Genomic DNA, 17,763 nt, shown 5'->3' on the forward strand with positions numbered 1-17,763 from the left:
TTATCCGGTTATTTATTTAAATTTTCTTTCTGTCTCTCTTTCTTTCTTTATAATAATTTCATCCTGCCTGTCCTTCATTTTGGGTATAGTTCCACTTCCGGCCACTGGATGGTGGCACACGTTTCAAGTTTGACACGATGTCAATTTGAAAGAAGACGTGAAAACAGGAAGTGTTTCAAGATCAGCCTAGTTTTTGCTGAATATTATTGAATGTCCAATCAATCAATCTTCAGTCCTGCTTTTTACGCCTACAGAAAGAGACAGTCACAGTTTAACTTGATAAATGACATGTTGCGATTGGATTATTGATGTCGTGTATCGTGTGATGATAACTTCAGTTAGCTTGTTTACCGTAAACACAACTGTTGCTTTGTTTTAGGGCTGTTAATATCAAATATTGATCATCATATTGGATATTCCATCAAATACTTTTTTTTTGGGAGTAATTAAATGGAAGTGTTGATGTACATGTGAAGACATCCAAGGCGTTTCCCTTTCGCTCAATTTGTTAGCTGTCGTCGTCTTCTCGGAGGTTGATTTGTTGCCTCCTTCAGGGTTTCAGTGGCTCGGCCCAGACTGCGAAGAAGCCGCGTCGTCGTTGCGGCGTCCCGCCGGGGAAGTCGTTAATGAGCCTCTCACGCTGCCTGATTTCAATATGCAAATGAGCTTTGGCGCGCCACAGACGGCGCGCGTGGGAGTTTTTATGGGCGCACCCGCAGAATTCAATTAACGAGACGGACGCTTGCCCCAGCGGGAGGGAATGGCTCGGGATCGATTGTTGGCGTGATGCCGCATCCTGGACGGACGCCACCTGCGGCTCCGTTTTGGATTGATTGCCAGCAGGCACTCGGGGCCGGAAGCGTTGCGAGTGTCGCTACGTAAATAGCGCTACATCATTGCGTGCTAACATCTGCAGGGCCCCGATCGGTTCAGCGAATGTGGGCAACTCGATCAAGTTGGCACATGAAGGTCACACATGAAGGTCGCACATGAAGGTCACACATGAAGGTCACACTGTCCAATCCGCCATTGGGTAAAGGGATTGTCCACAAAATCCCAAATATTGAGCCCATCGTTTGTATATTTTCCCAGATTTGGCGTAGGTAGACGTGCACGCGGATCGTGGTGATGACTTTTTTTTAGCATTACGCGGCGTCAAAAAAGCGCTACTTTGGGTACTGATGCAAATGGCGACCAGTGTTTGTCACGTCAATATCGTTAGCAAAGTTTATTGTGTTGCTAGCATTAGCTGTCGTTGGTTGGAAAGTTTGTGGTTTTATTTTCAACGTTTTTGTGTTGTTTGTAGCGTTGCTTGCGCAATTCCTTGTGTTTTGTTGTATTTCTTTGTGTGCTTCATCTCTTGTTTGTGTCGTTTGCGACATTTGTGTTGTGTACCGGATTTTTCAGTTTGTCTTTGTGATGTGAGCTTATTTTTGTATTTCTTGCTTTCTATGATACTTTCTCCGTTTTTGCAGTTTCTTGTTCGCATGCAGTATTTTGTCATTGTTGCTATCGGCAGCAGCGGCAGGAAGACGACAAGTGGACATGTCAGACCGTCCATTTATTTCCCGAGGGAGACGTTTTAGTTGTCGTCTTCCGGCCGCTAACGACTGTCGCACATTTCCCGTTGCCAAGGCAACATGACGTCATCCTATTAAACGCCACGATTTCGCTCAAGCGTCGCAAGTGCGCCATCGCCGATGAGCTCGATGTTCTTGTTATCGATTTTTCTGCTCTTAAACGACACCGCGTGGCTTCAATCACGACGTCGTGACTCTTTGTTCGCCTTCAATGAAAAGAAGCATCCGTTTTTTCCTCAACAAACATGACAATGTGTTTTTGTAAACATCAAAGATAATTTGTCTTCTGTTTTTGCTAATATTGAAGTTTGCCTTCAGCAGATGCAACATAAATGATTTTTTATTTTTTTTATTTTGATCAAGACCAATCGATGAGTTTAAAATCAAAGACCATTTCCTCTTCAAGAAATAAACATACGTTAACGTCAGAGACAATTTTTCCTATAACGAGCGTTGCATGATTTTCCCAGAAGAGACTTGCCAATTCATGACATGTTTTGAACATCAAAGACACAACATTTGGGTTAAAAACCTCAAAAACACATTTGTATTCAATGTAACGTTATTGTTAACATCCAAGACAAATTTGCACTTGCATCATTTTCATCTCATCAAAGGCAATTTTTGTGGTCAATTGTCAGATTTCCATCCAATTTTTAATCAAAGTGACTGAAAATGCACAAAACGGACATGCGACTTCTGCCCATCTGTTGTTCTTTTGATAATATTGAGAGGTGACTCCGTCGCTGTAGGTGGCGCTATACACCATAGAGATGTGATCCACCGGTCATTTAAAAGAAGAAGACCAGGAAGCGACTGCGCCGCGTTTGACGTCGTATGAGTTTGCTTTTGTAGTTCGTGATCAGCCGCAGCGTTTCTTTGCTGTTTTTCATCTTAAATTGCTTCTTTAATTCCAAAAAGATTTCCGTTTTGTCGTCCCCCCAAACAGTATTTTATCGTCCGACATTGCTTTGGGACCACAAATGTACGTGTGACATCATATCCGGTCTTTCCATAGCCAAAATTCTCATTTTCCTTTTTTCACTATGCTACTTTTTTTGGGCGCATTCTTTTTTTCTCGCGTTTCCATTCAATTTTATTATCGCATTTCTTGAAAATGTCAATAAAAGATGTATAGTCGGAAACCCCACTAATGAATCGTAACGTGTGCTTTTGTGATCATCGAAGACGACCCGCTTATCCGAAAAACAAACGACTGTCAGACTGCCGGCGTTGATTTTATGGGAGGTGCTTATTTGGTGTGAGGGTGTTGACACCACTCGTTGCTGACTGTTGATTGGTCGACAACGAATTCTTAGGATGGGTCTCAAAACGGCTTTGATGCGAAACGTATTTCGAGCAAGCAAGTCGGCCATCGGAATGCGCTGCTAGCGTCGTGCTAACACCAAATCGTGAATACTTTTCTTCATATTGCTTGAATCTGCGAAACAATAATCGTTGATTCATTCGCAATATCGAGTGGGGGGGGGGGGGGGGGGGGTTATTTTTCCAAATGTTTGAAACCCCAAAAGTGACATGGTGTGAATATAGAACAATTACAAAATACTAAATAGAACCTTTTTTTCCTGGTGAGGATGAGAAACGTCTTTACCTGAAAAAGTGCACGACTCAAGTGGTTTTAAAAGTCTGTCCGATGCAATCAAATGGCGACGTCTTTGCAATGTCCTTATAATAAAGTCCCTCGTCAAAATAGGACCAAAGACGTTCATTTCCGCTCAGAAATGCAAACGGAAATGTCATTCTCGCGTCTCACATGCTAGCATGCAATGAGCTACTTTCTCATCCGAACGAGAAAAAATCTCGTCCTAATCAGAAAGTTTCTCGTTATTTCTCATTAGGGCGAGAAAGCTTTTTTTTTTTGTCCTTATGGAGTAACTCGTTTTAATGAGTTTCTCATTTCCCCGCCGCCCCCGTGTCACTTTAGGGGCTCCGTGTAAGATGGCGTTCTGCTTCGAAAAGGACTTCAAAAGACCTCACTATGAATTGTTTTCTTTTTTTTTTTTGGTGGGGCTGCGATGGATGAACAACTTTTCAAAAGGGAGAATCGATTTGATTCACGAGTTACAAGCTTGGTCGCGATCGGAATGCAACTTGCGAACGGAGCTTCTGCCGTCGTCTTGGTCATTTTCTCAAGTGCTGAGTCATCACAAGATTTTCCACCTGAGTGGAAACTCGCACCTGTTTGTCTTTTTGTGGCGTTTGTTCCTGTTGCAGCCTGGTCAACTCCCAACTTCCCCCCCCCCCCCCTTCCTGGCGGCGGCGGCGGCCCACGCGGCCCCCCAGGGGCCGGCCGCCCACCCGCCGTGGAATTCCCCCAGCAGCTGTTTCTTATCGGACGACAGCGCGGACGCCTCTCCGAGACGTCTCAGAGGACGCTTTCATTTCTTGATGTTGTTTTCTGGACGCTCGACTTCATCCGTCCGTCTGTCCGTCTTCCAGGGCGCTTCGTCGTCCTCCAACAAATGGAAAATGTTTGTCAGTTGATTTCTTATAATATGCATTTAACAATTTTCCCAATGATTACAATTAATATGACACTTTTTTTTTTTTTTCTTGGAAGAAATCGGAATTATTACATGACTGATTTCTCTTTTTTTTCTCCCAAGTTAAGACGTTCGTCTCTGATGATTGCAAAAGATGATTCAAATGCAGTTTTCAATATGTGGGTTGCGAAACGATTCAAGGACATTTCAATTTGAAAGTGGAACGATTCGATTTGCTTGGATTAAAATGGGATTTTACGATTCCGATACGGCTCAGTCGGACTTTTTTCTTGTCATTCTACAAACATTTGAATCGACTTGTCAGTACTGAAAATGGGCCATTTCCTTCTAAGACATTTCTCGCCACTGAAAGATGATTCGATATCTATCTCGATACATTTTCAAAATTCAATTCGACTCGGTTCTACAACTTTCCGGCTCAACTGTTTTTTGTTACAAAATGATTCCTACTTTTTGGTTCCTGTGTGGATTTTACTCGTCTGGATGATGAATTTCTTCTGAAAAAATGCTTTGTATTTTTTCTTGAAGAAAATGACGTACGACGGCGTTTTAGGGCCACGTATTCCCAAAAAGTTGGCACACTGTACAATTTGTGAATAAAAACTGAACGCAATGATGTGGAAGTGCCGGATTTCAATATTTTGATCCGAACAGAACATAGATGACAGGTCAAAAGTTTAAACTGAGAAAATGTATCATTTGAAGGGAAAAATATGCTGATTGTAAATTTCATGGTTCTGAAGAAAGGGACAGCGTTTATAAAAGGAAAAGGCAGGATGGAGACGGATTTCTTCTTCATTGAAACTTTACTCGTCATACGCGCAAGGCAGCTCGAGCGACGACACTTCCTGATCCTCTATCAGCTGACGAAACACGAACCAATCAGAAGCTGGCATACTTTAGGTCAATGACGGAGAGCAGCAGATTCAACACATCAACTTCGCTACTTTTACAAAAGTATATCGAAATGTGTGAATGTGTAAAAAATCATTCTGAAAACATAAACGTACAAGTCAACATCCATTTGGACAAAGCGAGGCGTCTTTGTCGCTGGCCGTGCCCGACGCTTCAAAGAGCGAATATGGTTAATCTCTGCTGAAGCAATTACTATCTCTTTATTTGGAAACGCCACCGAAAAAAAATGTATTCACGAATTTGCGATATTTATTTATTTTTCTCTCGCAAATTTTCCACTTTAGAAAGTGCCGTTTTGGCCCGCGCCCTCTAAATATATATATGTATATTTACACGTGGCCCTAATTCGCCGTTGTACTTTTCTCATTTAAATGTGAGACTTAATTCTGGAAACATGGCTTTTTGTAAAAAAAAAAAATAAATACAAATATTTAAAATAAAAAAGGTGGAAAAAAGAAAGCCATTCGTTTCTTCTCCCAGGACGACAACATGCATCGGCGAAACACCCTTTGTTGTATAAAGTACACTTTTATGGCGAAGACGTAATTGCTTGAGTCTGCGAATGTTTGCCATCCATTTTGGCGGCGTCTTGTTCCCGTGCGCCATTTTGTGCGGCGGCGCGTTTGATTTGTGTCCTCCTTTTGAAACGGGCGCCATTAAAAGGAAACCCCACGTTGTCTATTTTTTGCCTCCTTCCCACACGTGGAAAAGCGCATTTGCATCCTGCTCTCATCAAGTGTTGAGGAAAGAAAGCAAAATGACTGGTCGCTAGCTGTCAGTCACGGCTGTCAACGTTGGTTGTCTCGTGGTGGCCTCGAGTCGTCGGGGAAACCGCTTTTGTTTGAAAACAAACAGCACCTTCATTTTCTCTTGCATGAATTGAATTGAATGTCTTATTGTTATGGACAGTGGTGTGTGTGTGCGTGTGTGTGTGTGTGTGTGTGTGTGTGTGTGTGTGTGTGCGTGTGTGTGTGTGTGTGTGTATAAATATATTTCTACGACTCACGTTGATAAATCTGCTGTGTTATTTCTCCTAATGGTCAACATGGAGTGTCTTATTGTTATGGACAGCAGCTTACAGTTGTTGCAGTTGCAGTTTTAATTATGTTTAGTTTGTGACTGCACAGTTGATACAAGCTGCGCTGCTGCTGCGAAGGAATTGTTGACTTCCTTAGCACCGACTTATTGTTGATGCTTTGAAGCTTCAACCTCTCTCTATATTGTGTGTGTCGTAAAGGCGGCGCATTTAGTGCCGACTTTGGTGTCGGGACTTTGTCTTCGGGGTTTGTCATGGCTGCTTCTGCTCGCTGCTGATAAAACGCCCACGCACGCACGCGCACACGCGCGCGCACGCACGCACGCCGGTTTCGCCATCTGCAAGTTCATGATGCGGAGCGAAGGATCCTCCCGCTGAGGATGCGATTCTGCCTCCCAGTTAGTAAAAGTCTGTAACGAGCAGCAAGTGTTGTTGTCGCTTCTCAATGGAGGCGACAATCCCGCCACTTTAATTGCCGTCTAAATAAATACTTGTTAAGGCGGACACGCGCTGTCGTCGGGCGGAATTCTCATATCTCCAAAGGTTTGGTGCTGGAAGAAGTTGCTAATTGTATAAAAAAAATAAATCAATGAACTGCTTTGAAGACCCCTTTCATCTTTTATGGCTCAGTTCCTTCGACTTCAATATTAGATTTGGCATCTTTTGTTGAATCGCATTTATAATTCTTTAATAAAAACCCAAATATATACAAGTTTTCTCCTGTATACATTTTTTATACATGTATTTAAGGCAAGTTGCAAAATGTCTGAAGACATGTTTAACCAATTGAAAACATTATAAATCCTACTGTTTCTACTCGGTACTGTCTAAATGTTCTCCAATTTGGATACTGTAAATGTATCGGACGGTATCCCGAGAAAGGTTTCTCGGGAGGATCAATATGCTTTCAAAGGTCGCGGCCTCTCGGCTATCCAGTTTCCGATCAGTGGCTGAAAATGACTTCTCGAATTCTTCACTGTGTCTTTCTTGAAGCTGCAATTTGCCGCCGTTTTTGTTACCACCGCCCCCTACAGGACTGGAGTGTTGGCACAGCTTTGTTTGCCGACGTCAAAAGGACCCATCGGGAATCGGGAACGTTTTTCCTTGGTGGAGGTTTGCGCTCTGCTCAGTGGCGAGTTTTCAAGTCCGACTTTGTGACGGCGCCGCCGGGGTTCAAATCTAATAAAAGACTTTGGACTCGACACAATTGATTAAATGGTGGCGCGGCGGCGGCGGCGGCGGCGAGGCAGAAGCCGGGCTCTTTCTATTTTTATCTGCGTGATGCTCGAGTCTTCTTCTTCAATCTCGTTGCTGCCTTCCTTCCCTCCTCTTCCTCCTCTTCCTCTTCTTGATGTCACCCACATGAGGCTGACGATGACGCGCTTCCCGTTTTCGAAACCGTCTGTATTCTCGCCGTGGCCAAAGTCAGCAAACCTTTCCTGCTTTGCCGGCGGAGACGAACAATGCCGGGAAACGGCTGACAAATGACGTCTGGCCAATATTTTCTTTTTGATTAACATTTGTTTCAAAAACTGCGCAATGTAGCAGATGAGCTTCACATTTGATGCCGGCACATTTTGCCGGCATATCTTGTACAGCCTCTGAATATTTTGTTGTGTCACAACAAAAGCACCAAAAATTCCTAAAGAAAGATCAGACTCAGTTTGTTTTTGAGATTTTCACATTCTTTCCTGTTTGGCCTCACAAAAGAATGTCCGGTTTCTATTGGTCAACTGGAATTCAAACCGCCACAGACGAATTTATTTGTCGAGTGCCTTTTTCAGCCAGTCGGCATTTAAAGGCCAGCCCAGTCTGCTTGTGAAATTGACGTTTACAAACTGCTGTAATGCAAAACAGGTCCCTGTAGATGGCGGCATTGCGTCACTTTAGATTTGAGATGAGCAGCAAATGATGAGCTGGTGAATTTTCTGTTGATGGTGAATTTTGTGGGACGACTTCCAGCACCTCACGAAAGTCAATAAAAATAAAGCCAAAGCCGCTAATGTCGAACTTGAGGCGAGTCAGCGGAATTCACGGCCCCTTTTTTTTTTTTATGAATTTTTGGTCGTGTATCTGTAAATGATTATTTCCAGTCTTGTTTTGCTTGTTTTATAGTTTGAGCTTCTACTTCTCATCACTGAAGAACAGAGTTAGAATCAAACATTTTTTCTTATTTCTCTTCCATTTGTATGATTTTGGTGCAAATATTGTGGAAGGGCGCAACATTTTGTGGGTGTTGAAAGATGGCTGGCAATGTTTTGAAAATAATAGAATTTTATGGTGTGTGTTTTTTACTCCTTTGCTCCCAAAAATGTTCAATTTAAAATATGGCCACGGCAGATCAAGAATTTGTGAAGATGTTTCGACGAGCCCTTGTCGGTGGTTCTGAATTTGGCCATGTGGACTTTTATTTTTGAAAGGCCTCAATGTTGACTCACTTCCTCGGAATGTCCTCGGAATGCTCGCGAGAGGCGACGAGCCGCACAAGGAGCACTTTTGACGGCGCCGCATTGCAAGCGGGAGAAGAATGTTTTCATTTTGCCGGCTGGCGGCGGCGGCGGCTCATTCACATGTAGAAACAGATTGATGACCGTTCATTTCGTTTGCACCTGTGCAAATATTTCTTGTATCCGGCAGCCGGCACTCGATTGCTGTCAATTGACGAGCGCGGGTGCCAGCGATGGTCGGTCGGTCGGTCGCTGAGTAAAAGCGTCACGTGCACGATCAAGCTCTCGTAATAACCCCCCCCCCACCCCAACTTTTTTTTTTCATATAGAAAAATAATGCTGGGTAATCAATGATCCAAATAGTTGTCAATTGAACTTGCTAATCAATGAGTTTAATTGTTACACCTTCAGTGTCATTATTGTCGGCGTTCTGTAGTGTTTATGTGTTGGAAGTTTGCTTTTTCGGTGTCTGGTCTTTTAAATAGATCTGCAGCGCTCATAGCTTCGGAATGGGATATTCTACCGATGATGTCATCAATTGATTTTGATCAAAAAGGGATTTTGCATGATGAAACATTCGGGCTGGGTATCGATTAAAATGTCCTCAATCAATTGATGTGGTTGCATCGTATCGGCCTTTTTTATTGATTTGCTTATTTTGTCCTCCAACTGTAGATTTTGGGACGTCTCTCCCCTTTGCCACGCTTTGTGTGTCGTGATGTCTGCGGCTTATTCGCGTATCTGTTGCTGGACTGATTGTTGATGGGTTTGCAGACTGGGAAGCTTCAAAGGAATTGCCCCTCGTGGGATAAATAAAGTTGCCTGAATCGGAACTGTCGGTTTGTAAAATTGTCCGTCTCCGATTTTTGGCGGCGCCTCGCAGGGACAATGTTTGGATTGCAAATGTTGTGTTTTTTGTCGTCAGGTGAACCGGCAGCAGCTGCAGGCGGTCAAGGAGCGTTTCCTGGCCTTCCTCAACGGGGAAACGCAGATTATGGCCGACGAAGCCTTCTGCAACGCCGCGAGGAGCTACTACGAGGTACGGCCGCGCGCGCCCACGTTTTGCGTTCAGCAAAAACCTCGGATGTCCTTGAAATGTGACTCTAATCCCTGAAACGATGAAGAATGTCAACGAACTGTAATCCTAATCTCCAACCTGCCTTTAACTGTAATCCTAACATGAAGACAGTTGCAACATTTATTTATTTAATTATTTTGTTTTTAAACGGTGCTTTTATTTAAATTGTTCTAAAAATTGTACAGTGTCTAGCAAGGCGCCTATAAATCTAATGTATTATTATTATTTAAAAAAAATAAAATAAAAAAATGTCCTTTGTATCTGGAACAGTCACAAGGAAAATCTTGTCTGGTTTGCCCAAAAAAAAATCAGATGCTTCTTGGAGTGTTTCCTCAGATCAATAAACACACAATTTTCAGTCGTTTTCTTTTTTTCTTCTTCTTCTTTTATTTTTGGTCTGTCACAGACATTGGCCTTGAGATTCTGGACTTCTTGTAAGTCCCTTTTTCGACTTCGCATTTAGCCGTGACTTTCTTAAGCGTTCAAAAACAGGATTGAAGATGTTCAATAATCTTCAGCAAAAACTAGGCTGAGCTTGAAATACTTCCTGCTTTCACTCTTCTTTCCAAAATACAGTGTCACACAAAAATAGTTTTCTGCCATCCAGTGGCTGATATTGGAATTACAACCAAGAAAACCGCAAGGGAGAACAAAATAGTTCTTAACTGTTGAAATGGAAATAGCGGGACCACGAACGCATTTACACGCATAAATGTCTATTGTTCGTGGCTTATTAAGCAATTTTTTTGTGTCCGAATTGTCCACTTCCATGTGACGATGTACCATTTTTCTTGCCAAGTCTTTTGTGACCGTCTGGCATTTTTGCGGTCTTTGACTCGCTGAGCAGACGTCGGTTGGAGACGGCCGTCACATCCTGGTCTATATTCTGCTTCTCCTGGCGGTGGTCGGCATGGCGACGGGACGCCAGGAGGACATGAAGGGGCCGATTAAAGCGAGGGTTTGATATTTGTGGCGTGACTGAGGTCAGCTCGCCGGCATCCGCCACCGTCGGGCCTCCCGGATCGCCCTGACGGGATTTTGGGGGGTTTTGTTCTTTTTTTCTGTATGACACGAAGGTGCGCTTCATTTGCGTAGCGATCTCAGCTGCTTGATGGTGAAATGTGGCGTGAAGTCATGGAAGTCAGAATTAATGGCGCTATTAGTTGCTGCTTTTTGAAATGGAGCTCAGAAGGAGGGGGGGGGGGAGGGGGGGTGATCAGATGAGCTGATGAAAAGGTGGGAAATGGCACAGGTCGTCTTTCAAAGGCCACGGAATTGTCACGGGCGCGAAAAAGATCAACCGTGACGTCTTCGTTTAGCTTTTGTACTTGGACAGGAACATTTTTGAGATTGTGGAAAAGATGATTAAAAAAAACAACAACTTTGAAATGGGGTGTGCGATTAATCAAAATTCAATTATTACATTCCACAATTACAAAATTAGCATGATCTTAAAAAAATAATAATAATAATTTTGAGTTGTTAAAATTTATACATTTGTACTTTTTAGAATCTTTTTTTTTTTCCTAACTAAAAAATAAAATAACAGAATCTGCGGCTGACTGCTTAGCACGTCCGCCTCGCAGTGCAGAGGACGTGAGATGGAGTCCGGGTTTCGGCCTTCCTGGGTGGAGTTTGCGTGTTCTCCCCGTGCTTGCGTGGCTTTTCTCCGGGTTCGCCGCTTTCCTCCCACATTCCAAAGTCATGCGCGGCACGTTGATTGAACGCTCCAAATTGTCCCCAGGTGCGATTGTGAATGTGGAAGGTTGCGTGTCTCTGCGTGCCCTGCGATTGGCTGGCAACCCGTTGAGGGTGTGCCCCGCCTACTGCCCGAAGCCAGCTGGGATAGGCTCCAGCAACCCTTGTGAGGACAAGCGGTTAAGAAAATGGATGGATGGAATTACAGAATCTTCTCAAAAAGTTCGACATAACTGAGAAAGTGTCACACTTGAATCCCAAATGACGGACTTTCTGTGTCTTTTTGGTAATGACTTTTTTGCGAGTCTACTCCAAATAAACGTTTCTCCCAACGATCAAGCTGCTAAGCCAACAAAAATTCCAGTCGGCAGATGAACCTGAAACGTGTGCAAATGTCAGTGTGAAGCCAAAATGGCAGATGAGCTGCATCTTTCTGAGCATGACTTTTTTTGCGGGTCAACTCATGGCAGGCGGGCCTGCCAAAGTTCACGTGGCAGATAAAACTGGCTTCAGGGGCTGAATTTTGCCCCAAAATCTCCGTGGGCCAAAATCCTTCAAACCAAAATGTCAGACTTTATTTGTCTTTTCAGGCATTTTTTTTTTATGGGTCCACCAAATTTTACGTTGCCAAGTGAAAATGTCTGCGAGGCTTGAATTTTTAAACCTTTCATGTTGCAAAGTTTTGTACCAAAAAAATAAATGATCGTCCTAATCGTGATTTGAAATATCAAAAGGATCATGATGAATATTTTCTTCATAATCGAGCAGCCTTACTTTAAAAGACTAAGTATGCGAAACGCAGACTTTCAAAGCATTTACACGTATTGCTGTGTTTTGAATCTTGATTCGTTCCTGTTATACACGCTGATAGTAAAGGATAGAAAAAAAAAACACTTTGTAACTGTTTGCTCCCAAAATCGTAAAAGTACGTTCTATTTTAAATATTACCATGCTGCCAAAGACTGAAGTGAATGGTTGAAGAAATGGTAGTTATTACAAAACCGTCCAGCAGGCGGCAGCAGAGTATAAGAGATCAACCAGGGAACATGGGGTAAAAACCAGATTTGTAAATAATGATGAAACTGAGCTGCTATATTCTAATGCTAATTGCTGCAAAACGGAAACAGATAGAAACATGCTTTTTTTTTTTCCTGACGAAAGAAGAGACTCTAATCTTTCTTTTGGTAGATTTAAAAAAAAATTTTTAATGGCTGTAGAACACAATATTTTGTGGGCCTTGCAAAATCAGTCAAAATGCAGTAAAACAGCCGTGAGTGAAGGGGATTGCTTCAGTGAATATGGCTGCCAGTCAATGAGTTACGGGTAATTGGGGGTTGTACACAGGTGCGTGGTCATCAGGCATTTCACAGTATGACCAAACCGTGTTTGAGTGGCAACATCTCCGTTGCCTAATGAGCCCTTTCCCGACCAAATCTGACATTTGCCGGCCCCCCCAAATCCCCCAAATGGTTTTCCCGGCAGTGATATTTGCGCGCGGAAGCTGTCGGCGCTGGAGCGCTAATTGAGCGTCGTAACGCGGCGGGAGTCCGACCCAGCCGGCGCTTCAGGCGGGTGACATTTGCCGCTAGCGCTCCCATGGCGCTCGTCTACCTGCTAGGGAGCTAGCTAGCTAGCTAGCTAGCACCTGGGTGATGTTTGGTTAGCAAGTCTTTCCGTAGGTTAGTTGTTGATTAATCACTTTTGATGATTTTGTCAGTTAGTTTGGTAGAGGTTGCTTGCTGAGCTATTTGTTGCGTTTTGGGTCGTTGGTCCATTTCGTTTGACTGGTTTGGTGGTTGGCTAAGTAGTTGTTGTTGTTGTTAGATTTTTGTTTCGTTGGATGGGTTGAGTCCAGTCATTGGTTGGTTATTTAATTTATTGGTTAGTTGTTGGGCAGCGGTTGAATTGTTTGATTTTGTAAGAGTTTTTGTTGTTGATAGATTTGTGGTTGGTTGCTTCAGTTGGTCGGCAGGATTTAGGTAGCGTGTTAATTGGTTGGAACGGTGGTTAAGCTGGTCAATTTGGGCATTTGTGAGTTTGATGATAAGACGGAATATGGAATGATGCGGATGCTTTCCACTCGCTCTGCCAACGAGCCTTCGCTGTCATCTCCGGTTGCTTTCTTTTCTGCCATCGAGCGTTTGAAGTCCACCTTACGGCGGTCGCGTGCACGAGTGTTCGGTCGGAAGCCCTCGCGTCGAACCACAGCAGGGGGGGGGGCGGAGTTAACGACAGGCGTCAGCGGGTGACTGGAGGCGCTTCATTCATCGGCGGCCGCCGTTCGCGTCTCCTTCTGGACTCTCGTTGGCAAGTCGTCGTCGCAACGTGCGTCACTCGCCCGCCACGGCAGCGTTTCGAAGCGCTCGCTTTTCTTTTCCGCCTTCGCGCCGCACGAGCTTCTCTTCTTTCCGTCTCCAAGGGAGTTAATTGCGTGTTCGTTAGTGGGCGAGTTGGATTGGAAGTTTGTGGGGTAGCGTGCCGGTTAGTTCGGTAACTGCTTTGTTTGTTGGTTTTCTTGGTTGCTGCTCGATAGTTGGTGGTTGGTCAGTTGGGTACATCGTTAGTCAGCATTTTGGTTAGTTGGTGTTGGATTATTAACATTGTTTTTCAGTTTCAATTTATATTTTAGCCGTTTTGGATTTAGTTATAGCTGTGTAGCTCAATGAATAGTATTGTCTATTGTATTCTTATCTGTCTCTCTCGCCTGAGAAGAGAAGGGCAACAAGTTTCTTTTTTATATTATCTAAAAGGGAGTATAGCCTAGTGCCGGTCTCAGTCGGTCAAAGAGAGTCCAAGGACAGGCTGATGTATTATTGTTCAAGTCTAATCTGATTTGTATTCATGGGAACTTGATGCCTTTTTGTGAATGGGAGAGGAGACTTTTCGTATTCACTCACTTTTCAATAAATAATGATGTGCGAGAGGAGGAGGGACACACAATCTGAACGGAACACGGCTTGAGTGTCTTCATTTTGTGTGATCAGAAGCTTCTGACTAATTACCTTTGCAAAGGGACTTCTTCACCAGAATCTCACCATTCAGTTAATTGAACACGCAAAGAGTAGAATACAAATATTGTCTACTCTAACATTGGCTAATTGGTTGGTTACTAAGGTAACGTGTTTGTTGATTGGCTCGTGTCTTGTTTATTTGGTTTAGGTTGTTTCTTAGTTAAGTCATTGGATGTTTTCTCTCTCCATTGATCTGTTGGGTCGTCAGTCACGTCGCTTGTTGGTTCGTTGGGTCATTGCTTTGTTGGCTCCTAGTTATTTAACTGGGTGGCTCGATTTGTAGTTGGTGGGTTAGCTTGGTCGTAAATGCTTACAAGCGCGTTACCTCCACCAAGGTGCTTTTGTCCTCCTCTACCTGGGCTTGTTTATTTATTTTTAAACGAGCGTCTAAAGGCGGCACTTTTCAGATTCACTTTTCTTCTTCTGTGGCGGTGCCCAATCACAGGTTTATGTTGCCCAGGATGCTGATGTGAGCGGTTAGCGTTAGCGCCCCTTTTAATTTGCTCCCTCGCTCTGCTGGCGTGTAAATAATTGAGTGGGATTTTTAAAGGGCAATTCAAAGGAGCAGCGGGAAAGGGGCGGAGGCATTGATGAGTAAGAACGGCTAACAAACATTCACAAAACACACAAGTTTGCTCTGTCACGTGTGCTCAACCACTTATGCTTCAAACTAACGAATCCTGAAGCCACATTTTTACACACAGATGTCCTTTTTCTCTCGCGCTCATTAGTAGTGATGTTTTATTGGGAAGCATACCTGAGTGCTGCTATTATTATTTGGTGCAGCACGTTATCAGTTATTCACATGCATATCCGTACAATTTTTAAATAGACAGATAGACGGATGGATGCTTTTATTATTACCTAATTTTGATTCAAGTTGATCATTTTTTTTTAGGGAAAAACAAGCGTCACAAAGAATATAGTTGTAATCTGAATCTGTAAGAATGTTGCAATTTTCGAGAGAGAAAAAAAGTTGTCATCTTATGAGAATAAAGTTATAAATTTATGAGAATTATATATTTTTGAAATCCTGTGTATATTTGTGTGTATGTGTATATATATTTTTTTATTTGTGTATATCTATATATATAAGTTGTAGTTCTAACTTAATTTTGTTGCTCATTTTGTAGTGTAATTCTATTTTTGACCACATTGGCAGCACAGTATTGTTCAATTGTCAATTGTAAAGACAGTTATTTTCCCCAGAAGTTTTTTTTAAAGGCAAAAAAGGTGTCATTTTTGTAAGTAAAAAAAAAAATCTTTGTCAAGGAAAATGCGGTGATCCAAGATGACATTTGCACGCAAATGTTATTTTTTTTTGCGGGCAGGGCTTCCTGAAGAGCGAGCGCGTGTGCCGCATGGTCCAGAGCGGCAGCTGCTCGGCCGGCGACTTCCGCGAGGTGTTCAAGAAGAACATCGAGCGGCGCGTGCGCAGCCTCCCCGAAATCGACGGCCTGAGCAAAGAGACGGTGCTGACCTCCTGGATCGCCAAGTACGACGCCATCTACAGGGGGGACGAGGACATGCGGCGGCAGCCCCAACGGCCGCACCTGGGCGCCGCGTCCGAGCTGATCCTCAGCAAGGAGCAGCTCTACGAGATGTTCCAGAACATCCTGGGGGTCCGCAAGTTTGAGCACCAGCTGCTCTACAACGCCTGCCAGGTCGCCGCCGCTCAACGCTCACTCTTTTAGCTTCCCGCTTTTTCCCCCCCGCCTGCTGTCATGGCAAAAAAAAGGCGAATAAAGTTGTCAAGTTGAGACATTTTTGAATGGATAGAGGCAGTAAGCGGGTGGCAGCTTGTTGCATTCTCACCAAAGAAAAGTCAACTTTTTACAGCAACAAAAAAAAAAAAAAATAATAATAATATTACAATTTAAGTAAAAATTAATTCAACCCAATTTCAATAATTAATCGTAATATTATAATACTAATAAAATGATCATTGTCATTTTACAGGAATGCAATTATAAAGATGTCAGTCGGATAATAAAGTTGCAATCTTGCAAAGACTCGTTATTTTATCAGAAGTCGGAACTTTTCTTTTTACAAAAACAGAAAGAGGAATAAAGTTGTAACAAGCAGGTTTAATTGTACTTGGCAAAGGATGTTGTTTCATCAAAGTTAGAGTTAACTCATGATTAATCGCAAATTTTAAAACTGTTGTAAATGTAAAATACATTTTTACCCCCAAGTTTTCATACTCATCAAGATAAAAGTGGAACATTTTTTTAAAACTAATAGAAATGCGGCTGCAACTTTTAGTAATTGATTGAATGCGATTTTCTTTTTTCTTTTGCAGCTGGACAACGTGGACGAGCAGGCAGCGCAGATCCGCCGAGAGCTGGACGGACGATTGCAGCTGGTGGAAAAAATCGCCAGGGTGAGAAGCAGTCTGCTCCCAAACCTTTTCACACTGCACTTGCTTTCAGACAGCAGTTCAACAGATTGTCATGAAATGAGGTGGACGTGTCTGTCGGTCATAACAGGACACCCAAAAATGTCTCAAGGACCCGAGCCCCAAAGCGAACGGAAAGTCGGCCATTTTGGTTTGAAGTGGACATTTTGGGTGCAACAAAAATATAAACACAAAAACGTCCTCAGCGTCTTCTTTTGGACACACTTTTAGTTTTTTAATTTAGGTTAGTTTTAAGGGTGGTTCTGTTAGTTTTTATTACTTTTAGTTATTTGATTAGTTTTTACTTTTTAGCGATTAGTATTAGCTTAGTTTTACAGTGAAACCTCGCAGTTTGAACGTCTCGGAACTGGTACAATTCCGACTTGCACCAAAAAAATCGGAGTAAAAAATGCCTCGGAGTTTGAACTCCTTTTCGGAATTCGAACACTCGAGCAAAGCAAGCGAAGCCGAACGTCCCTTGAAAACGGGAAGCCGAGCGAAGTCGAATGCTCGCGTGTTGCGGTAGTTGAGACGACGCGCTGCTCATTTCCAGTCGGGTCGGGAAATACTCCCGGAGGCGCTCCACGCTCGCGAGTGCGTTTGGACTTTTCCACGACAATTTTCTTCGCCGTGGGCCCGAAGAAAGACAACCGGGCCAGCGCTAGCAAAGAAGAACATACAGCGCTACGAAACCGCAGTGGAATTAGGAAGGCGAAGATCGCGCCGTTGTAACGACTTCTGTAAAGATCGGCACGAGGACCCCCCTTAGCTGGTCAACAACGTGCCCGACGTTAAACAACGCACGCAAGGACCGCTAACAATGTGGCGAATGTAAAATACACAAACTCGGCACTGAAGTCAAGCTAGCGTTGACATTCCTGATGCCATCACACCACAACAAAAAAGGTTTTTGATTGTTTAAATACTGTACTGTAAAAGTAAAAAAAACATAAATAGGAATTAAAATTTTCTGTTTTTGGAGCTTGGGAACGGATTAATTGCATTTACATTATTTCCTATGGGAAATTTTTTTCGTGGGTTGAACAATTTGGACTTTGAAGACTTCGCAGGACCG

At 43.2% G+C, this 17,763-nt stretch overlaps 1 protein-coding gene across 2 annotated transcripts in view; it reads left to right on the forward strand.

The window, feature by feature from the left end:
• cadps2 (Ca++-dependent secretion activator 2) overlaps positions 1 to 17,763 on the forward strand; it is an 86,317-nt gene that overhangs the window by 1,985 nt on the left and 66,569 nt on the right. For both annotated transcript variants that reach the window (XM_086073251.1, XM_086073252.1), the window contains exons 2-4: positions 9,429 to 9,542; positions 15,622 to 15,954; positions 16,593 to 16,673. In XM_086073251.1, coding sequence (XP_085929377.1) covers positions 9,429 to 9,542; positions 15,622 to 15,954; positions 16,593 to 16,673 — 528 coding nt within the window. The remainder of the gene's footprint in view (positions 1 to 9,428; positions 9,543 to 15,621; positions 15,955 to 16,592; positions 16,674 to 17,763) is intronic.

The sequence above is a fragment of the Leptonotus elevatus genome, chromosome 4, assembly GCF_054856555.1.
Source record: "Leptonotus elevatus isolate MCC_2025b chromosome 4, RoL_Lele_1.0, whole genome shotgun sequence".
NCBI lineage: Eukaryota > Metazoa > Chordata > Actinopteri > Syngnathiformes > Syngnathidae > Leptonotus > Leptonotus elevatus.